The sequence below is a fragment of the Hypanus sabinus genome, chromosome 2, assembly GCF_030144855.1.
Source record: "Hypanus sabinus isolate sHypSab1 chromosome 2, sHypSab1.hap1, whole genome shotgun sequence".
Classification (NCBI taxonomy): domain Eukaryota; kingdom Metazoa; phylum Chordata; class Chondrichthyes; order Myliobatiformes; family Dasyatidae; genus Hypanus; species Hypanus sabinus.
Window position 1 is genome coordinate 127,535,222 of NC_082707.1, and position 23,848 is coordinate 127,559,069.

Below are 23,848 nucleotides of genomic sequence, written 5' to 3' on the forward strand. Positions count from 1 at the left end.
TTACATTGTACTACTTCAATGCAATGATTTGATCAGTTTGAACCAATACCATTCTACCTCCATTCTAATCCTAACCCAGTTCCCCACCAATAATACCCTAATTTTTCCTGTAGATCTCACTGACTTTTGATCCGGAACTGCACAGTCCCTATGCTACTAACCCTTTTCACATTTCTTCCACTTTTCCCCTTAACATGTTGGCCCATAACTGCTCCCTTGCCCACCACAACATGCACGCATAAACCCGAAGAGAAAGCGCTCATGGACTATCTGACTGCCAAGAGGATCATAGTGTGCTGCATATGGAGGAAATAAGTGAGTAGTGGAGAAATGATGAGGGCTGTACCATTTTGTTGAATGATAACAACTGTGGCTCAGTCAGACCCCATCGTGCCTCTGAACTGAGAGTTCCTGCCTCGAGAAGAAACAGAAATCAGGCTGACACTGGGAGCAACATTAAAGGAGTACTGTGCTAACATTCACAATGCTACACAGAGGCCCTGTCTCCTTTCAGTAAGGTACCTGTCCCCACTTGATGAGAACAGTTCTAAATAAAGGCAATCTGGCCCATGTCAACATCCTGTGATTTCACACCTTGCTAGAAGAAGTGAGCTGGTGAGAGACTGTGCTGGCAAATGGGGATTTTGGGGAGGGGATGATGTTGGTGAAAGGCACCCTTAAGAGGATCACAAGTGTGGGGCAGGGCATGGGTGAGAACTTAATACCGACAGAAATTTAAAGACACAAAGCCAGACCTAGCTTGATGCTTCTGACTCTTTGGCAACCCTTTAACACCAAAATTAATTCAACTGCTGGTTCAGCATTTTGAGTGCAAGCTTGAATTCTGTGCAAGAGACATCAGATAAGAATTATGCATTGTCTGGCATCACTGCGTAAGCCACATGCCATCACTCACTAGATTGTCAAAAGCATAAACTAAGTTTATCTGCCTGACCTTAAACGGGAAATTCAAAGCCAAAGCCTGAGCCATGAATACTCCCGGTCCAGTAAAGATACCAACTTTGCGTCCTTGAAGGAGTAAATCTAGAAGGTTATTATTAACTCTCTCCTTGCTCTTCTGATTTGTATGAAGTCTGCCCACCGACTCTGAAAAATTTAAAATACTTTAAGGTGTAGCTTTTCTCATGAGGACACTTTTGCAATAAATTAAATGAAAAGAAAACTGAAGGAAAAATATGCATTTGTTTCATACATCGTCCGTAACACCTTACTGAATTGTGCTAGACCCTATTACCCCTGTATACATCAATGCTCGTCAGGACCATTTACTGTATATTTCCCTCTTAGATGTGTCCTCCAGAGTGCAACACTTTACACTTGTCTGAATTAAATTCCATTTTTGCAACTGACCTATATGCTACAAAAGTCTCTAACATACTTTGTCACTGTGCACAATTCTTGCCAATTTTTTGTGATATACAGACTTACTATTCAGACCTTAAAAACAAGTGAGGTCCCAGCACTGATCCCTGTGGAACACCACTGATCACATACCTCAAGTCAGAACAACAACCTTCCATCATTTCCTCTCTCAATAAATAAGATCCTCACAGGCTCTGGGGACTTTATAACCTTGAAATTCTCCAAAAAGATCTAAACCTCCTCATTCCTGATATCAACATGTTCCTCACCAATCTCACTCTCCCCCTACATCCTTCTCCCTTGATGAATATTAATACAAAGTACTTATTTAGAATCTCACTTGTTTCCTCCGGCTCTAAGTATAAATTCCCTTCTTTATGCTTAACTGGTCATACCGTCTCGTCAGCTACCCTATTGTTTCTAATAAATGTTTAAAATTTCTTGGAATTTTCATTAATGCTACTCACCGAAGACATTTCATGGCCTGTTTTTAGCCCTCTTATTTAAGTTTTTTTCCTGCTTCCTTCATATTCAAGTGTCCTGTCTGATTTCAGCTTCCTAAGCTTCACATATGTTTCCTTTTTGACTATATTTACAACATCTCCTCATCCGAGGTTGCTGAACCTTGATCATCCTTCTTCCTGCTCATAGGAACTTGTCGGCCCTGAATTCCGAATAGCTGGTCTTTGTACAACTGCCATGTATCAGATGTGGATTTGTCCACAAACAGCCACTCCAAATCTATTCCCTAATTGAACTGACTTTATTACTGACATCCTTCATATACATGAGGAGTAAAAATCTTTACGTTACAATGTGCAATTTGTAGTAATTTATAATATATAGTATGTACAACAGGATGGTAATAAGATGGCTAAATATGAACAGTCAATATAACATAGAAATACAGTTGTGTCAGCATGAATTAAGCAGTCTGATAACTTGGTGGAAGAAGCTGTTCCAGAGCCTGTTGGTTCTGGCTTTTATGCTGCGGTACCATTTCCCAGATGGTTGCAGCTGCTACCTAATGCTGTTATAACTACCTTTTGCCTTTATTCAGAAACCAGGGAAACAATGAAACTGGAAAGCTTCGAAATTTCAAGATTCAAGTTTATTTGTCACGTGTACTTCGAAACATAGTGAAAAACGCTATTTGCATTAACAACCAACACACCCAAGATGTGCTGGGGGCAGCCCACAAGTGTCACCACACATTCTGGTGCCAACATAGCTTACCCACAATGCTCAGCAGAACAACACAGAACACAACAAGCAACAACAGCAAAAACAAGCTACATTCCTCCCTCCTTCTCATACACATAGACCATCAATTTTACACCAGGATAGGCTTCTTGCTCCAGCTTTTAGTGGACACAAACTCGGGCTTGAAGACTGGGGTTCAACCTCCCCAGTGGACCTGCAGACTCAGCTCCCGCCAACGAGCCTCCACTTGCATTGAACACAAGGAAAGCCCTGTATTCTTTCTCAGCTGGCTAAAATGATCCTGGACTTGTGGACTAGAAGATATGAAAGGTTCTTGTGAAATAGACAATTCGATCCACTAAATTTAATCCTTATTAATTCCAGGCTCCCCGGTCTCAATCTTTGGAACAACCCTACTGATTTTGCCACAGTTATATTTCCTGACCAGATCACAACAAATGGTCATCAACCTTTGCAATATCGAATCTTAAAGGCCAGAATTATTTTGAGTTATTCAAAGTGAATGCTATCAGGAAATACTCAGTTGGATTATCTCTCCCCGAGTGCAATTCCCCCTTAAAATTTCAGTCCCTTCTGCTTATATAACCATATAACAATTACAGCATGGAAACAGGCCATCTCGGCCCTTCTAGTCCGTGCTGAATGCTTACTCTCACCTAGTCCCACCTACCTGCACTCAGCCCATAACCCTCCATTCCTTTCCTGTCCAGATACCTATCCAATTTTCTTTTAAATGACAAAATTGAACCTGCCTCTACCACTTCTACTGGAAGCTCGTTCCACATAGCTACCACTCTCTGAGTAACGAAATTCCCCCTCGTGTTACCCCTAAACTTTTGCCCCTTAACTCATGTCCTCTTGTTTGAATCTCCCCTACTCTCAATGGAAAAAACTTATCCACGTCAACTCTATCAATCCCCCTCATAATTTTAAATACCTCTATCAAGTCCCCCCTTAACCTTCAATGCTCCAAAGAATAAAGACCTAACTTGTTCAACCTAACTTATTAAGGAATGTATTCCAGTGACCCACAGGGCTGAGACGTTACTAAGGAGGTGGGAAGAGAGTGTGGTGGAAGAGATTGGTGAGATGATCTTAAGACTGAAAATGTAAAGGCATTGGCAGCCTGATGTCCAAATCAAATTAACTACAGGTCATCTTTCAGATATTTTTGGCAGGTTCCTTGCCCAAGATTCAGTCTGATGGACAAATGTCACCAATCTAATAGGTCCAACAGCTTAAGGCCACAAATAGAACATAGAATAATTCAGCACAGGAACAGGAACAGGAACAGGTCCTTTGCTGCTGATGCTTCCTTAGCATGAAGCCAAATTAAACCAATACTTAATGCCTGCACATGGTCCATATCTCTCTATGCAAGTGCCTACCCGAATGTCTGCTGAACACCACTGTCATATCTGCGTCCTCTACCAACTGAGGCGGCGTGTTCCAAATAACCGTGTAAGGGTGGAAAAAAATCAAAACAGAGGGGATTGGAAATGTCGTGAGGTAGGGAGAAGCCCTGCGGGATACCATGACGGAGATTGGGGAGGGTGGATTTGTGAAAGCAGCAGGGTCATCCCAAAGGCAATTAGATGCTGAGACTGAAGGAGTTTAGAGTCAGGAGGGATCATCATGAATGGGACATTTTTTTTTAAACAATGTTTCACATCATCCAGGGACAAGGGAAGAAGGAAAGAGAGTTGTGTGCTGCAGGAATCAAAAGGGGGTAGTGCAAGTGGGCTGGGGGGAGGTATCCTGTGGAGCAATGAAGAGTTCATCAACATATTGATGTAGTCATAAAGAAGGCAAGTCAGTGGCTATACCTTATTAGGAGTTTGAAGATATTTGACATGTCAACAAATACATTAAAAAACTTCTATAGTTGTACCGTGGAGAGCATTCTGACAGGCTGCATCACTGTCTGGTACGGAGGGGCTACTGCACAGGACTGAAAGAAGCTGCAGAAGGTTGTAAATCTAGTCAGCTCCATCTTGGGCGCTAACCTACAAAGTATTTAGGGAGCAGTGTCTCAGAAAGGCAGCGTCCATTAAAGGACCTCCAGCATCCAGGGCATGCCCTTTTCTCACTGTTACCATCAGGTAAGAGGTATAGAAGCCTGAAGGCACACACTCAGCGATTCAGGAACAGCTTCTTCCCCTCTGTCATCTGATTCCTAAATGGTCATTGAAGCTTTGGACACTACCTCACTTTTTTTAATATACAGTATTCCTGTTTTTGCACATTCTTTTAAATCTATTCAATATACATAATTGATTTACTTGTTCATTTATTATGTGGGTGGGGGAAGGCTGGAGAGGACAAAAGAGGGAAGGGGAGGTGGAAGGTGGGAAGGAAAAGGGTGGGAACAGAGGGGATGTGGGAGTAAGATAGGGAGGAAGGGAGTGGAGAGGATCAGGGTGGAGAGAAGGGAGAGGATAGGGAGGGAGAAAAGTAGGGGAGAGGACAGGCGTGGAGATAGAGGGTGCATAGGGAGGAGAGGGAGGAGATGGGAGAGGGAGAGGACAGGAGATGTGGGGAAGGGAGAGGGAAAGAGGAGGGAAATGGGGAGGAGAGGGAAGGAGGGAGTGGATGGGGAAAAGGAAAGGAGGGAAGTGGGAAGGAGAGAAGGAGAGGAAGGGAGACCAGTGGAGGGGAGCCAGGGAGGCAGGGGAGGTAAGGGTTGGGAGAGTGAGAGAGGGCAGGTTAGGTGGGGAGGGGAGGGAAGGGGATGAGTGGGCAGAGTGGAGGGAGGAGAGGAGAGAGGAAGGGAGGGAGGTGAAGAGAGATGAAGTGAGGTGAGGAGAGGGGGAAGGGTGGCAAGGGGAAAGGGTGAGAAAGAGAGGAAAGGAAAGGGAGGAAGGGAAGTGGATGGGGAGATGAAGGAAGGAAGGGGAAGGAGTGGGAACTGAGAGAATGAGGGAGGTGAGGGGAGAGAATGAGGCAAGGGAGGTGGAAGGGAGAGAAGAGAGAAGGAGGAAGGGGAATGAAGAGGGTGGGAGGGGTGATGGAATGGTAGTGAGTGGACACACAGAAGGATGGGAGCGGAGATGGAACAGTCTAAACTGCAAAATTCCTGTTCAATTCAATCAGCCAGTGAAAGTTAAAAACCCTCAGTTGCTAGAAATATGAGATAAAACTGAAAATACTGGAAATACGGCCACTTAGGCAGCATCTACAGAAAGAGAAAATGATTGGAGAGGTGAAGGGCCTCCATCCTGACCTTCACCTGTTTCTCTTTCTACAGGTACTTCCTGTCCTGTGGTTTCCAGGTTACTGTGAACCAGTGGCCAGGGGCGAGGGTGGAATCTTACATTTCTACCAAGGCACATTAATCTTGCTGAATCAGGGAAGTGGGTTGAATATCTGAGATAGACTGCAGCTCAAGTATTTGCTGCTGGATTTCAACTGGCTGAGATATAATTACAGGCTCTTATTTTTTATAGATAAAGCCAGCACTATTGTGGTCCCCAGACCCTCTTTCATATGTTTGACTAGATAAACACTGAACTTAGTCACTATTAGCAATATTTTGAGTAGTTTCTCTGCAGCTAAAATTATAGATGATGTGCTGCCAGGCTTGGACTCCACACACAATTCAATGAAAATGTACCAGTGATTAACTTGTCATTTGCAGTACAAATACTTAACTTTAAAGAATGACTAGTCTGTAACCTGTGGATTATTTAATAACTTCTGCTGGTACTCAAGAGGATGCATGGAGCTGGGTTAATTTCTGAAATGCCATCATAAATTTGCTGATGATACAGCCATAGTTGGCAGAATCTCAGATGAAGACAAGAGGGCATACAGGAGTGGGATACACCAGCTGGTTGAGTGGTGTCACAGTAATAACCTTGCACTCAACATCAGTAAGACCAAAGAGTTGATTGTGGACTTCAGAAAGGATGGTGGGGTGGGGGCGGCTACAACACCGAATTCAAAGAAGCTACAGGTAGTTGTAAAATCAGTCAGCTCCATCAAGGGTACTAGCCTCCATAGTATCCAAAATGTCTCCAAGGAGTGGTGGCCTCAGAAAGGCAGCGTCCATTATTAAGAATCCTTTTCACCAAGGACATACTCTCTGCTCATTGTTACCATCAGGAAAAAGGTACAGAAGCCTGAAGACACACACTCTGTGACCCAGGAACAGCTTCTTCCCCTCTGTTATCCAATCTCTAAATGGACATTGAATCCATGAATTCACCACTTTTTTTATTATTTCTGTTTTTGCACTACTATTTTTAAATTATATATACTCACTATATTTTTTTTCTATATTACATATATTGCATTGTACTGCAAAGTTAACAAATTTCACGACATATGCCAATGAAACTAAACCTCATTCTGATTCTGAACTGTACTTTTCTCATGGCAAATCTAGAAGGCCACAGTACCAGATTTTACCATGCATTTTAAGAGTCTTAGAATAACACAGCATAGTAACAGGTCCTTTGACCCAACTTGTTCATGACGACTAAGATGTCCATCTAGTCCCATTTTCCAATTTTTAGTCCATATTTCTTTCAATCTTTCCTATCCAGATACTTGTTCAAATCTCGTTTGTACCTGCTTCAACCACTTCTGCTTCTGGAAAACTATTCAGTTAGGGAACTGTGCTGAGCATCGCTATAATCCTAAAGCATAGGTGAGAAAGATAACTTTTCAACAACTGCCTCATTCACTCATTCAACACTGGTTAAACTGCTTAATGCTTTGCAGGCAGCAAAGAACTTGCTCTAGAGTGGGGGTTCCCATCCCTTTTTATGCCATGGACCAATACCATTAAGTATGGGGTCCACAAACCCCACGTTTGGAACCCCTTCTCTAGAGTAACATTCTGAACCAACACTAATATTACTTTTGATGCCAGCACAAGAAGTTTGTTACAAAATATCACATTCTAATCTCCCAATCACCATGTGACAAGCACAAATTTGAGGGAGAATGAGAAGTGAAGAGATTAAATCTGGAATATAACTAACACAGTTCAAGAAAACCATTGAACCTAATATTGAGCTAACTTAGCACATCAAATTCCTAGACTTGGGACTCAGCACTTCCCCTGCAACTGGTCCCATTACCTCCTGACCAATAGACCACAGTCTCAGGAAGGATAGGCAGCAACTCCTCTGCCATGATTATCCTCAACACTACCCTCTGTCTCATTCCTAATGCACTCACAGCTGTGAGGCCGGCTTCTGCTCTAACTCCATCTACAAGTTTGCAGACGACACCACGGTAGTGTGCCAAATCTCAAACAACAATGAGCTGGATGGAGTACAAGAAGGAGACAGGAAGTATTATGACATGGTGCCATAACCACAACCTTCACTCACTGTCAGCAGGACAAAAGAGCTGGTCACTTACTTCATGAAGTGATGCACATGCTCCTGCATACATCAGTGGTGATGAGATCATGATGGTTGACAGCTTCAAGTTCCTATGAGTAAACATTATGACTAGCTTGTCCTGATCCAACCACATGGCTGCTCTGGTCAAGAAAATGCAACAGTGTCTTTCCTTGCTCCCGAGGCTATTCAGCAGGTCCCTTTTGACCCTCACCAAGTTTTATCAGTGCATCATAGATAGTAAATGTGTACAATACATAACACATTTAATAATAATAAATTAACTTTGACTTTGTAAACACCATGCCTGGATGAACCATGGCTTATTAGGGTAACTGCTGCACTGCCTGACTGCAGATGGTTGTGGACACAGCTCAGCGCATTATGAAAACCAGCCTTGCCTCCATGCACTCTGCCTACACTTCTTGCTTCCTCAGTAAAGCAGTCGACATAATGAAAAACCTATCCACTCCTCACATTCTCACCTCTTCAGCACCTCCTCCCCCCAAATCAGACAGAAGATACAAAAGCCTGAAAGCACGTACCATTGCAATCAAGTGGAGTTTCTGTCCCACTGTTATAAGACTACTGAATTGTTTCCTAGTAAAACAGAATGGATTCTCAATTCTTGCCCTCACAATCTACCTCACACTGCACTTTCTCAGCAACTAAAACACTATGTTCTGCATATTGCCTTTCCCTTGTACTACCTACATGTACTGATGTGGTGAATTGATCTGTATGAACAGAAGTTCATACACTGACCCTTGGCATATCTGTCAATAATAAGCCAATTTACCAACTTTCATTAAACTTGATATGGAAGTATCTCAAGCAAATTCAACAGATTAGGGTTCAAACCCAATATTCAGAAGATTCTCCACATGCCTGACTTCGAGCTAACTCAGACATTACATGTTCCTGCATTAAATGTCTCATGCCTTCAGCCTCTAGGGAACAATTAAGTCGTTGCCATTTTGACTTGCAAGTAGAACTGTGAGAGTTCATGTTTCAGGAAATCTCATTGAAGAACAGGTAAATTTTTCTGCTACCTATTTTTCTCTGATACTGACAGTAAACAAAATAAGTGACATTTTGGAACAACGTTCAACCCTTGGAACAGTGGTGATATCATACCGCTCAATCCAACACAATATTTTGTTTGTACCACAACTTGGTGTGGTTGACAGCCATGGAGATACCAAATTAACATAATCAGGTACAAATGGCCCAATGGGAGAATGAGAGGACTGAAATTCTGCCCTCGTGGCATTGTAGTAGGGCAGCTCAGACAGCACAAAAAAACGGATCCATTTCAGACATTCGGAAAGCAATAAGCACCAGTAATATTCATTTCACAGGCCTTCCCTTACAAGTTACTAAAGCTGAATTTCTAGCTCTCCATCACATGTGCATTTCTAACAAAGTGTCTGCAACTTGAAATGGTAATTATGTTTCTCTCCACAGCCTGACCTGCTGAATGTGTCCGACAATTATTTTTAAATTACTGAATACGTGAAATTCTTCAAAAGTATTTTCTTTCTTCTCCACATAATCTGTGTTTGAAGAACACTTGTATAACGGTACAAGAAAATTCGATCCGAGTGTAGGCATGAGAAGCTGCTTGGTTCATGTCTTCTGTTTGCTTCAACCCCCTGAATATTAACACCCTGAATGCTTCATATGACTGAAACCACCGGTCAGACTGACAGAGTCCTGGGACGGCTCATCACCAGCTTCGGAAGCACTGAAGAACCTGCCCCCTCAGCAGTTCACTGGGCCCCTCCTCCCTAACTGATCACTATGCATTGTGAATACCCTTTCCAACCTGCAGAGCCCCACACAAGGGAGCACAGGGCTAACTCCCTTTACTCAAAAGTCCAAGGTGATGGAAGTGGTAACAGGAATCCATCGCCAAACACAAGTTCCTGGAGGACCTCAGCAGATCAGGCAGTATCTATAGGGGGAATAAACAGTTGACTTTTCAGGCCGAGACTCTTCATCAAGACCCTTCATCTCGCCCCAGAACATTGATGCTTGACCTGCTGAGTTCCTCCAGCATTTTGGGTGTTGCTCTGGATTTCCAGCATCTGCAGGATCTCTCATGTCTGTGGAGAGGAATCCACCCTTCCTTTCCCTGGTCTTTGCTCCAGAAAGTTTGACCTAAATGCATCCCACACTACAAAAGGTAATTGTTACAGTCTTGCTTGAATCATAGAGAAATTAGTGTCTCAGTTTACTTGGGGATGTCGTCAAATACGCAGCTCTTTTGTGGTCCAGCATTAAGTAACATGAAACTATTGAGAGAGAACCAGCCTGCAATGGCACGAAGACCATTATGACCAGCGCTTCCTTGTGCAGCATTTTTTTAAAAATTAAAGTATCACATTAAATGTTAAAGTGTCTCCCTCTCATTTGGTTCGATATATCTGAGAAACAAAATGGAGAATACACTTAACTCTGCACATATCTGTATGCACCGCAAGTTAGACAGAGGAAAGAAAAAGATCCCTTACCTGTTGGCTCGCGGTTCCTTGCTTCCTTCAGATAATACAGCGCTTTGTCATAATCTCCAAGATGGTAGTAGGCCACGCCAGAGCGATACAGAGCCTTGAAATTATCCCCTTCCTTCTTCAGGACCTTGAGACAATATTCCTTCACCCGCTCATAATTCACTAGTTCTGCTTGTAGTAAGCAAGCTATTGAGGAAAATGAAGACAGAATATGAGGAATAAATGATTAGAGGTTTAACATAGACTGGAACACAAAAATAAGACAACAGGAGATTTTGCTGCACTTGGGGTTTTTGTTGTCCTTGTGGCAGGTACAAACATCTTCCAGTTAGATGGTTGTGGCCTGCAACAATTGATGCCTGGTATTTGCATGAACATATGTCAATGTTGATGGATGTTGCTATCCTTGTGCGGGACAGCATTTGTCCCTGTGGCGACAAGGTTTACTCTCAAAAGTAAAGCACCATATGAACAGCTTCCAATAACAAAGTAGGAACTTGAAATTCTATTGCCAGAAGGGTAAAAGCCTGTCACAATTTGTACAGACTGATAACCTGGCCATACTTCTCACAGAAGTTGTTGAGTCATACTGAGATACAGCATAGAAACAGGCCCTTCCGCTCACCAAGTCTGTGCTAGCCATTAGCAACCCATTTCCACTAATCCTACATTAATCCATTGTTTATTCTACACACATTCATTAATTTCCCCAAAATTCTTCCACTCACATACACATTAGGGGCAATTTACATAAGATCATAAGACATAGGAGCAGAATTATACCACTAGGCCCATCAAGTCTGGTCTGCCATTCCATCACAACTGATTTATTACCCCTCTCAACTTCATTCTCCTGCCTTCTCCCTGTAACCTTTTATGCCCTGCCTACCAAAGGAACTTCCTGTTTTAAATATACTCAATGACCTTCCCTCCAAAGCTATCTGAGGCAATGAATTCCATAGAATTACAACCCACTGGCTAAATGAATTCCTTCTCATCTCTGCTCTAAATGGACATCTCTCAATTGTGAGCCCAGACACCCCCATTATAGAACATTCTCTCCAAATCTACTGTATCTAGGCCTTTCAATAGTCAATAGGTTTCAATGAGATCCCACCCCCATTTTTCTAAACCCCAATGATTGCAGGCCCAGAGTTGTCAAATGCTCCTCATATGTTAACCCTTTCGTTGCTGGAATTATTCTCGGAAACTACTTCTGGACCGTCCCCAATACCAGCACATCTTTTCTTAGATAAGGGGCCCAAAACTGCTCACAATACTCCAAGTGTGGTCTGACCAATGCCTTATGAAGCCTCAGCATCACATCCTTGTTCTTATACTCTAGTCCTCTCTAAATGAATGCTAACAATGCATTTGCCTTCCTTAGCACTGCCGCAACCTGCAAGTTCACCTTTAGAAAATCATGCACGAGGACTCCCAAGTTCTTTTGCACCTCTGACCTTTGAATTTTCTCCCCATCTGGAAAACATCTATCCCTTTACTCCTTCTACCAAAGTGCATGACCAGACACTTCCGCACACTATACTCCATCTGCCACTTCTTTGCCCATTCTCCCAATCTGTCCAAGTCATCTGCAGATCCCTGCTTCCTCAACACTACCTGCCCCTCCACTTATCTTTGTATCTTCTGTGAACATGCCCATAAAGCCATCAACTGCGTCATCCAAATCCCTGACTTATAGCATCAAAAAAGGCAGTCCAATATCGACACCTGCAGCACACCACTTGTCACTGGCAACCAAACAGATTAGGCTCTCTTTACTCCAACTCTGTGTCTCTTGCCAGTCAGCCAATCTTCTATCCATGCTAGTATCTTTCCTGTAGCACCTTGGGCTCTTATCTTGTTAAACAGCTTCATGTGTAGCACCTTGTTAAAGGCCTTCTGAAAATCCAAGCAAACAACATCCACTGACTCTCCTTGGTTTATCCTGCTTGTTATTTCCTCAAAGAATTCCCACAGATTTCCCCTCAAGGAAACCATATTGACTTTGGCCTACTTTATCATGTGCTTCCAAGTACCCTGAAAATTCGTCCTTAATAATGGACATCTTCCCAGCCACTGAAGTCAGGCTGACTGGCCTATAATTTCCTTTCTTCTGCCTCTCTCTCTCTTCATAAAGAGTGGAGTGACATTGCAAGTTTAGAGTCCTCTGGAACCATTCCAGGATCTAGTGATTCATGAAAGATCATTATTAATGCCTCCATAATCTCCTCAGCTACATCTTTCAGAACCCTGGCATATGGTCCATCTGATCCAAGTAACTTATCTACCTTCAGACCTTTCAACTTCCCAAGCACCTTCTCCTTAGTGATAGCAACTACACTCACTTCTGCCCCTAACACTCAAGAATTTCTGGTACAATGCTAGTGTCTTCCACAGTGAAGACTGATGCAAAATGCTTAAGTTCATTCACCATTTCAATGTCCCCCATTACCATCTCTCTAGAGTCATTTTCCAGTGGTCCAATAACTCTTGCCTCTCTTTTATTCTTTACAGATCTGAAATATAGCTTATTAGGGAGAGTGAATGGGTGAAAGAGATGAGCTACAGGGAGTTGGTCACCCCGAGGCTGCAGGAATTGGATATGTGGGTGACTGTCAGGGAAGGGAAGGGAGGGAAAGAGCTCAGATAGTGGAGAGCACCCGTGTGGCCAACCCCCTCAGTAATTGTTATCTCATTTTGGATGCTGTTGAGGGGGATGACCTGACAGAGGATGACCACGGTGATCGGGTCTCTGGCACTGAGCCTGGTTCCGTGGTGCAGATGGGAAATAAGAAGATGAGGAATGCGGTGTCATAGGGGATCCCATAGTGACAGAACAGACAGGAGGTTCTGACAGCTTGATAGAGATACCCGCATGGTGTGATGCCTCCCAGGTGCCAGGGTACAGGATGTCTCGGATCTGGTGCACTGTATTCTGAAGGGAGAGGGTGAACAGCCAGAAGTCTTGGGATATGGTTGGTACCAATGACATAGGTAAAAAAAAAGGGAGAAGGTCCTGAAGAGAGAATTCAGGGAGCTGGGTAGGAAGTTAAAGGCAGGACCTCTAGGGTAGTAATCTCAGGCTGCCTGTGCCACGTGCTAGCGAGTGCAAGAATGGCATGATCAGGTGTATTAATGTGAGGCTGAGAGACTGGTTTAGGGGGCAGGGCTTCAGATTCCTGGATCATTGGGGCCTCTTCTGGGGGAGGTACAACCTGTACAAAAAGGATGGGTTACACCTGAACCCAAAGGGGTCCAATATCCCAGTGGGTACATTTAATAGAGCTGTCAGGGAGGATTTAAACTAATTTGGCAGGGGGATGGGAATCAGAGTGATAGGGCTGAGGAAGGGGAAAACAGAAATAAATCAAAGATAGCGTGCAACAGAGGTTATAGAAAGAACAGGCAGGAAAGGAGGCAGAATCAAAGCCAGTGGTGTGAGTTACAGGGCAATAGAGGCATGGTGCAGTTAAAACAGAAAGCAACAAAAAATGGACTGAGAGTGTTGTGTTTGAATGCGCGCAGCATAAGGAATAAAATGGACCATCTTGAAATTCAGCTACAGATTGGCAAATATGACGTTGTGGCCATCTCTGAAACTTGGCTAAAGGATGGCTGCCATTGAGAGCTCAACGTCCAAGGATATATGGTATATCGAAAAGATAGGTTAGTAGGCAGAGGGGGCGGTGTGGCTCTGCGTTTAAGAAATAATATTAAATTATTGGAAAGGGATGACATAGGATTGGAAGGTGTAGAGTCTCTATGGGTTGAGTTAAGAAATATCAAGAGTAAAAGGACTCTAATGGCAGTTGTATACAGGCCTCCAAACAGTAGCCGGGATGTGGATTACAAATTACAGCAGGAGATAGAAAAGGCATGTCAGAAAGGCAATGTCATGATAATTGTTGGGAATTTTAACATTAAAGTGGATTGGGAAAACAAGGTCAGTATTGGACCTCAAGAGAGAGATTTTGTAGAATGTCTAAAAGATGGCTTTTTAGAACAGCTCGTTGTTGAGCCCACTAGGGGATCGGCTGTGCTGGATTGGGTGTTGTGCAATGATCTGCAGTTGATAAGAGAGCTTAAGATTAAGGAACCCTTAGGGAACAATGATCACAATATGGCTGAGTTCACATTGAAATCTGAGAGGGAATTTCAGTATTTCAGTGGAATAAAGGAAATTACAATGGCACGAGAGGGGAACTGGATGAAGTTGACTGGAAAAGGATATTTGCAGGAAGGACAGCAGAGCAGCAATGACTGGAGTTTCTGCAAAAAATAAGGGAAGTGTAAGACAGATATATTCCAATTAAGAAGAAATTTTCTAAGGGAAGAAGTACACTACTATGGCTGACAAGTGAAGTCTGAGCCAATGTAAAAGCCAAACAGAGGGCATACAAGGAAGCCAGAGCTAGTGGGAAGCTTATAAAAACTTGCAGAAGGAAACTAAGAAGGTCATTCAGAAGGAAAAGATGAATTATGACAGGATGCTAGTGACTAATATCAAAGAAGATACTAAAAGCTTTTTCAAGGGTAAAAGAGAGTCAAGGGTAGATATAGGACCAATACAAAATGACACTGGAATATTGTAATGAGAGATAAAAAGATGGCAGAGGAACTGAATTTGCACATTGCATCAGTCTTCACAGTGGAAGATGTCTGCAGTATACCGGACATACAAAAGTGTCAGAGAAGTGAAGTATGTGCAATGAAAATTATAACTGAGAAGGTGCTCAGGAAGCTTAATGGTCTGATGGTGGATAACTCTCCTGGACCTGATGCAATGCACCCACAGGTTCAGAAGGATGTAGCTGGAGAGATTGTGGAGGCATTGACGATGATCTTTCAAGAATCAATAGATTCTGGCAATGTACCGCATGACTGGAAAATGGTAAATGTTACTCCACTATTTAAGAAGGGTGGGAGGAAGCAGAAAGGAAACTATGGACCTGTTAGCCTGACATTAGTGGTTGGGAAGTTGTTGGAATCGATTGTTAGGTATAAGATTACGGAGTACCTGGAGGCACATGACAATATAGGCCACAGTTAGCATGGTTTCCTGAAAGAAAAATCCTTCCTGACTAACCTACCACAATTCTTTGAGGAAATTACAAGCAGGATAGACAAAGGAGATGCAGTAGACGTAGTGTACTTGGATATTTAGAAGGCCTTTGACAAGGTGCCGCACATGACGCAGCTTAGCAAGATAAGAGCCCATGGAATTACAGGGAAATTACTGGCATGGGTGGAGCATAGGCTGGTCGGCAGAAAAAAGAGAGTGGAAATAAAGGGATTCTGGCTGGTTGATAGTTACCAGTGGAGTTCATGGGAACATAGAAAACCTACAGCACAATACAGGCCCTTTGGCCCACAAAGCTGTGCCGAACATGTCCCTACCTTAGAAATTACCTAGGATTACCCACAACCCTCTATCTTTGTAAGTTCCATGTACCTATCCATAAGTCTCTTAAAAGACCCAACCGTTTCCATCTCCACCACCATCACCGATAGCCCATTCCACATACTCACCACTCTCTGCGTAAAAATCTTACACCTGACATCTTCTCTGTACCTACTTCCAAGCAACTTAAACCTGTGCCCTCCTCTGGCAGCCATTTCAGCCCTGGGAAAAAGCCTCTGACTATCCACATGATCAATGCCTCTCATCATCTTATACACCTCTATCAGGTCACTTCTCATCCTCCGTTGCTCCAAGGAGAAAAGGCCGAGTTCACTCAATCTATTCTCATAAGCCATGCTCCCCAATCCAGGCAATATCCTTGTAAATCTCCTCTGCACCTTTTCTATAGTTTCCACATTCTTCTTGTAGTGAGGTGACCAGAACTGAGCACAGTACTCCAAGTGTGGTCTGACCAGGGTCCTATATAGCTGCAACATTACCTCTCGGCTCTTAAACTCAATTCCATGATTAATGAAGGCCAATACACCATATGCCTTCTTAACCACAGAGTCAAACTGCACAGCAGCTTTGAGTGTCCTATGGATCCCTCTGATCCTCAAGAAGAAGAAGGCCCTTAACTCCAAGTGGAGTCATCGGGACGCTGTCGTGATGGCGGTTTTTTAGCAGGCTTTCTTGTTTTTACGAGGCCGAGTTGCGAGCTCATCACTCAACCCAGCACGGATGGAAACAGTGTGCAAGGGAGCCAGCTGGATTTGAACTCAGGAGCCTTCACTCCGAAGTCCAGCATTGATGTCACTACACCACCAGCCGGCGACACTGGCAAGAGTCTTACCATTAATACTATATTCTGCCATCATATTTGACCAACCAAAATGAACCACCTCACACTTATCTGGGTTGTACTCCATCTGCCACTTCTCAGCCCAGTTTTGCATCCTATCAATGTCCCACTGTAACCTCTGACAGCCCTCCACACTATCCACAACACCTCCAACCTTACTAATCCATCCCTCCACTTCCTCATCCAGGTCATTTATAAAAATCACAAAGAGTAGGGGTCCCAGAACAGATCCCTAAGGCATACTACTGGTCACCGTCCTCCTTGCAGAATATGAGCCATCTACAACCACAGCCTTCTGCGGGCAAGCCAGTTCTGGATCCACAAAGCAATGTGCCCTTGGATCCCATGCCTCCTTACTTTCTCAATAAGCCTTGCATGGGGTACCTTATCAAATGCCTTGTTGAAATCCATATACACTATATCTACCTTCATCAATGTGTTTAGTCACATCCTCAAAAAATTCAACAGGGGTCAGTGTTGGGACCGCTGCTTTATACGATGAATGTCAATGATTTGGGCTATGGCATTGATGGACTTGTGGCTAAATCTGCCGATGATACAAATATAGGTGGAGGAGCGGGTAGTGTTGAGGAAACAGAGAGCCTGCAGAGAGACTTAGATAGTTCAGGGGAATGGGCAAAGAAGTGGCAAATGAAATACAATGTTGTAAAGTGTATGCTCATGCACTTTGGTGGAAGAATTAAACAGGCAGACTATTATTTAGATGAGGAGAGAATTCAAAATGCAGAGATACAAAAGAACTTGGGAGTCCTTGTGCAAGATACCATAAATGTTAACCTCCAGGTTGTGAGGAAGGTGAATGCAATGTTGGCTTTCATTTCTCAAGGTATGGAATATAAGAGCAGGGATGTGATGTTGAGGCTCTACAAGGCACTCAGGAGACCACACTTGGAGTATTGTGTGCAGTTTTGGGCTCCTTATTTTAGAAAGGATATCTTGACATTGGAGAGGGTTCAGAGAAGATTCACAAAAACAATTCCAGGAATAAAAGGGTTACTTTATGAGGAATGTTCTGCAGTTCCTGGGTTGTATTTCCTGGAGTTCAGGAGCATGAGGGGGTACCTCATGGCAAAGACATGGCAAAGTTATTTCCCATGGTAGGGGATTCTGGGACAAGAAGGCATGACTTCAGGATTGAAGGACATTCTTTTAGAACAGAGATGTGGAGAAATTACTTTAGTCAGCGGGTGGTAGATCTGTGGAATTTGTTGCCATAAGCGGCTGTGGAAACCAAGTCATTGGGTGTATTTAAGGCAGAGATAGAGAGTTTCTTGATTAGCCAGGGCATCAAAGGATACAGGGTGAAAGCAGGGGAGTGGGGATGACTGGAAGAATTGGATCAGCCCATGATTGAATGGCGGAGCAGCCTCAATAGACCAAATAGCCTACTTCTGCTCCTATATCTTATGGTCTTATGGAAAAAAATATTGGTATCCTCTTTGATATTTCTGGCTAGCTTACCTTCATATTTCATCTTTTCTCTCCTTTTTTTTACACTGACCAATTAACTTACTAACTTGCACATCTTTTGGCATGGAAGAAAAATCATACTGCCTTATGGAGAATGTGCAATCTCTGTGCAGACAGCGCCCAAGATTAAGCATCATCAGTCATCACAATAGCGGCAGCAGATATTTTAGTAAACTTTCAACAACTTGCAATTAAAGAATGCTCTCAATTGAGTCAAAATATCCCATGAACTTTACAGGAAAATTATTAAAGAAAAGTCAATACTGTACCAAAGCAGTGATATTCATTCAGGTGATCAAAAGATTTTGAAAGAGATTTATACATTCTACAATTCAGGCATGGAAGTCTACAGGCCCAGTTGCCACTGGTGCAGGAAAGAAAGTCAGGGATGTAAAGATGACCAAGAAAAATGGAGGCATGCAGAACTCCCCAAAGATTTCAGGGTTGAAGGAGAATCTTGTATGGAAAACTGCTAATGTATCTCAGAGGATGGTGACATCAATGTTTTATGAAAAAATAATCACTATGCAGCAGATCATATCATCCTTACACCAAAAGCATACCTTATTACTGGAAGAAGTAAGGTTGGGGTTTCCGGTGACATCATCATTGAGAATGGCAGCTTAAGTCACTAGCACCTCCGGAAAAATGCGTAATAAGCCCCATTAACCCATCAAATATAATATTTTTTGAAAAATATTTGAACTGAAAAGAGGGGCAAGAATGGGGAGAAGAAATGGAAATAAAAAAGCGACGCTGCGGAGCCTGCGTCCGAGAGGAGTGCAGCGAGCGGCTCTCCGACCCGACCGCGTGCGAGCGAGGCGGCTGCTGGGTCTCTTTCAGACGAAGCAGCGAATATCTTCAAAATCCTGAAAGAGATAAAGGAGGTCCAGAAAGAAATAGAGCAGCAGCTCCATGATATTAAGGCAGAGTTCGCCAGCGTTAATCAAAATATAGTGGTGGCAGAGACTCGCACTGAGAAGGTGGAAGATCACGTTCAAAATGTGGAATGGATACTGAGCAAGACAATAAAATCATACATCACCAAGAAGGTAAACTGCTTGACCTGGAGGGAAGATCACAGCGGAAAAATATCAGAATCTACAACGTTCCCGAAGGAGCGGAGGGCTCGTCAGTGACGGAGTTTGTCGGAAAGTTACTGCGGGACACGCTGGAGCTTCCCCCGGCTAAGAAGCCAGAAGTCGAAAGAGCCCACCGCGCGTTAGTCCCAAAACCTACCCAGGATAGAAAGCCACGCTCAATAATAATTAAATTCCTTTGGTACAGCACCAAGGCGGAGATTCTATGAAGGGCCTGGGGTAAGAAGAGAGTGTTTTTAGAGGATAAATTAATATATTTCGACCAAGATTACCCCGCTCCCCCATGGTCCTCCAGAAACACAAAGAATACTCCAAAGTAAAGCAAGTATTAAAACAAAATAAGATTAGATTTCAAACTCTGTACCCTGCTAAACTTCAAGTGTTTTATGACAAAGGGACGCAGTTGTACCAGACAGTGGAAGAGGCGACTACAGACATAAAGGCCAGAGGGTTGCCCGTCAGCGTGATCAAAATGAAGGAAAGCCTGGCTGAGGAATTGTCCCACTCGGCTTGGGAAATAGTGCGAGAAACGAGAAGGCAGGAGACCGGAGGAGACCGAGGAAGACCTATCAGGAAGAGACCGGGAGTTTCCCAAAGACAGTCCTCACCCCCTTCACAAGAGCCATAAAGTTTGGCTAACTTTAAAAATGTTGAGAAGCTAAACGGAAGCAAAAGTACACGGTGATATCCCTATCTTGAGAAATGCTTACTATAATGTGGATTTTATATTACTTAGTTGTTATTCTTTATTCGCTCACTTACTCCTTTTTCCCACCAAAATATGAGAATATATATACATGTGTGTGCATATATGTGTGTGTGTGTGTGTGTGTGTGTGTGTGTCTGTGTGTGTGTGTGTGTCTGTGTGTGTGTCTGTGTCTGTGTGTGTGTGTATGTATGTGTATATATATATATATATGTGTGTGTGTGTGTGTGTGTGCATTTATATATATATATGTATATATAGGAGTACATGGGGAAATCTTTTCTGTGTAATGGATTTGTTCACTGACTTTTATGAATACTGCAATGGGGGCCCTCAACTCACAAGTAGGAGGGGTTATCCCCCAGAGCTAGAAATTTCTTCTAGCTCAACGCAGGGTCACTTACTAGAGTCCTCAGCCTTGGAATCACACGTTCATTGCCATTTTTGTTATTATTTGAGTTTCTTGGTTCTTATTTGTTCTGGGAGTAGATCAATTAAGTTTTATTCTAATTTCAATGATACATTGACAGATAAATACAGATGGCTAAGGACAAGGTAAAATTCATTTCTTTTAATGTAAATGGACTATTAAATCCAATGAAACGTAAGAGAATTTTATCCAAAATGAAAAAAGAACAAGTCCATATAGTATATTTACAGGGAACTCATTTAAGGGATAATGAACATAAAAAACTAAAGAGAATGGGCTTCACTAATCTGTTCTTCTCATATAAATCAGGACATAGGAGAGGAGTTGCTATTCTTATCTCAAGTAAGCTAAATTTTGAAAAAATATTCAAAATGGGAGATAAAGAAGGCAGATATATTCTGGTAAGGGGGAATATAGATGGCAATTCAGTTATTCTATTGAATATATACACACCCCCGGGAAGTGATATTGGTTTCTTTCAGAAAATTACTGATATTATGGTAACAGAAACAGAAGGTATCCTGATATGTGGGGGAGACTTAAATTTACAATTACAACCAAAGTTAGACTCTTGGAGTAGAAAAACCTATGAAACAAAACCCTTTCATAAGAAAGTTAATACACTTTTTGAGGATGTTGGCTTAATTAATATATAGACAGACCTTTTCCCTGACAGAAGGGATTACACTCATTATTCTGCTCCACAGTCTGTATATACAAGAATAGACTATTTCATAACATTTGGAAAAGACAAAGACAAAATAAACACCTGTGGAATTGGGATAATAGATGTAAGTGACCATGCACCTATATATTTATCGTTGATTTTTACCTACAACCAAAGAATACTATTTGGAAATTAAATTCAAGTCTACTCAATGATCCGTACTTTAAGGAACAAATTAAAAAAGAAATTAGTCTCTACTTAGAATTTAATGATAATGGAGAGGTTTCATCTCCCATTTTATGGGATATTCTGAAGGCGGTCTTAAGAGGGAAAATTATAGCGATATCTTCATATAAGAAAAAAAATAAGCAATAAAACATTAGAGGAATTACAAAATAGACTGAAGGAACTAAAGAAAAAACACAAATTGAATTTGGCATAGGATACATTAGGGGAAATTAAAAGAATTAGGAATGAAATAAATAATTTGGCTACGCAAGAAATCAGACAAAAACTTAATGTTTCTGAAACAGAGACATTATGAAAGTGGATCGAAATCTATGAAAATACTGCCGTGGAAACTGAGAAAAAAAGATAGCAGAAAATACAATTCATAGAATGAGGGATCCAAGAACAAAAATGATTAAAAAATAAGCTAAGTGAAATTCAAGAAGCTCTTGAAGTGTTTTACAAAACGCTATATTCAAAAGTTCCAGGGGGAAGCATGACCCAAATTGACACCTTCTTGAATTCTCTAGAGTTACCCATTTTAAGCGAAGAACAAAATAGAAGAATGACTGCTGACATAACTGAAGTTGAATTAAAAGCTGCAATTAGTAGGCTTAAATTAAGCAAGTCACCAGGATCAGATGGGTATATGGCAGAGTGGTACAAAGAATTTAAAAATGAGTTAATTCCTGTTTTACTCCCCACACTGAACTGGGCTCTAAAAAAGGCACAAATGCCACCCAGTTGGAAGGAAGCAATAATCTCAGCTATACCTAAAGAAGGCAAGGATAAAATGGAATGTGGGTCATTTAGGCCAATATCCGTTCTTAATGTAGATTATAGGTTATTTACCTTCATCATGGCCAAACGATTACAGGAGTTTCTACCCCTACTGATACGTAATGATCAGACAGGCGTTATATGACAACACCAGACTCAAGACAATATACGAAGGACACTAATGCTTTTTTTGTATATCATGGATCATATACAAAAAAATAAAATCAAAGCAATAGTGATTAGCGTGGACGCTGAAAAAGCATTTGATTCGGTTAATTGGAATTTTCTTTACAGAGTTTTACGCAGATTTGGTTTCCAAGACACAATTATTAAAATTATACAGACACTATATAACAATCCTACTGCTAGGATTAAAATCAATGGATATTTATCAAATATTCTTACTGTAGAAAGGGGCATGAGACAGGGTTGTGCATGGTCACCACTACTCTTCGCGTTATATCTGGAACCATTAGCTCAATACATCAGACAAAGTGAAGATATCAGGGGAATTACTATTAAAGGGACAGAGCATAAATTGGCTTGTTATGCGGATGATATTTTCATCTATCTAGGGCAACCAACATACTCTTTATCTAAATTGATGCAATCCTTCGAACAATATGGTCCATTTTCAGGATACAAGATCAACATAGATAAAACCCAATTACTTTCATATTACTATAGCCCACCAAGAGAAATTGTAAGTTGATACCCCTAGGCATGGCACACAGAGTCTTTCAAATATTTGGGCATCATTATGCCAAAAGATTTGGAAAAATTATCAGAATGTAATTATCAGTCTTTATATATAAAAAAAAATTAGGGAAGATGTGGCAAGATGGAGCCTGATTACTTTTTTCAGTCTCAGTTCAAGGATTGAGTCTATTAAAATGAATATACTGCCCAGACTGTTATATCTCTTTCAGACCCTACCAATAGAGATTAATCAAAATCAATTCAATGAATGGAACAAGATGCTATCAAGATATATTTGGCAGGGTAAAAGGCCTAGAGTTAGTCTCAAAACTTTGCAATTAGCAAAGGAAAAGGGGGATGGGGCTTGCCTTGTCTTAGAGATTATTATTTTGCAGCACAGTTGAGAGCTGTGATATGTTGGTGCAACCCATAATATGACGTTCAATGGAAAAACATTGAGGAACAGCTACTTCCCATCCCCATACAAGCAATTTTGGCTGATAACAACCTGCAAAGGTACATAAATACTATTGATAACCCATGGGTGAAATTGACTCTTAAAATATGGAAAACTACTATAAAAGAATATAACCTAGAGGGAGATACAACAATTTTTAAATGGTGTGCATATGACTCTGATTTTACACCAAATAAATTGGATGCTAGATTTAAGGACTGGACAGCTAAAGGAATATCAGTTCTTTGCAACATAATGAAAGAAGGAACACTGTTCAGTTTTGAAATGCTTAAAGAGAAACACTTACTAGAAAAACAAGATTTTTAATCGGTATTTACAGGCGACAATATGTTAATAAGATGCTTAAAAATATAACCAAGGCAAACACATGCTTGATAGAGCTCTTTAGAAAAGCATATAATTCAGGTAATGGTAGTAGAATCATTTCAAGCATGTATAAGGGCTTGTCAAATCTTAAAACATATTCGACTTCATACATTAAAACAAAATGGGAGAAGGAAGGAGGGATAATTACATCTGAGGAAGAATG

At 41.8% G+C, this 23,848-nt stretch overlaps 1 protein-coding gene across 2 annotated transcripts in view; it reads right to left on the minus strand.

Annotated features, from left to right (window-relative positions):
* LOC132383516 (tetratricopeptide repeat protein 9A) overlaps window positions 1–23,848 on the minus strand; it is a 159,751-nt gene that overhangs the window by 68,289 nt on the left and 67,614 nt on the right. For both annotated transcript variants that reach the window (XR_009508697.1, XM_059954596.1), the window contains exon 2: window positions 10,478–10,660. Coding sequence is in view for 1 of the 2 variants with exons in the window: in XM_059954596.1 (XP_059810579.1) it covers window positions 10,478–10,660 (183 nt within the window). In the remaining variant the exon portion in view is untranslated. The remainder of the gene's footprint in view (window positions 1–10,477; window positions 10,661–23,848) is intronic.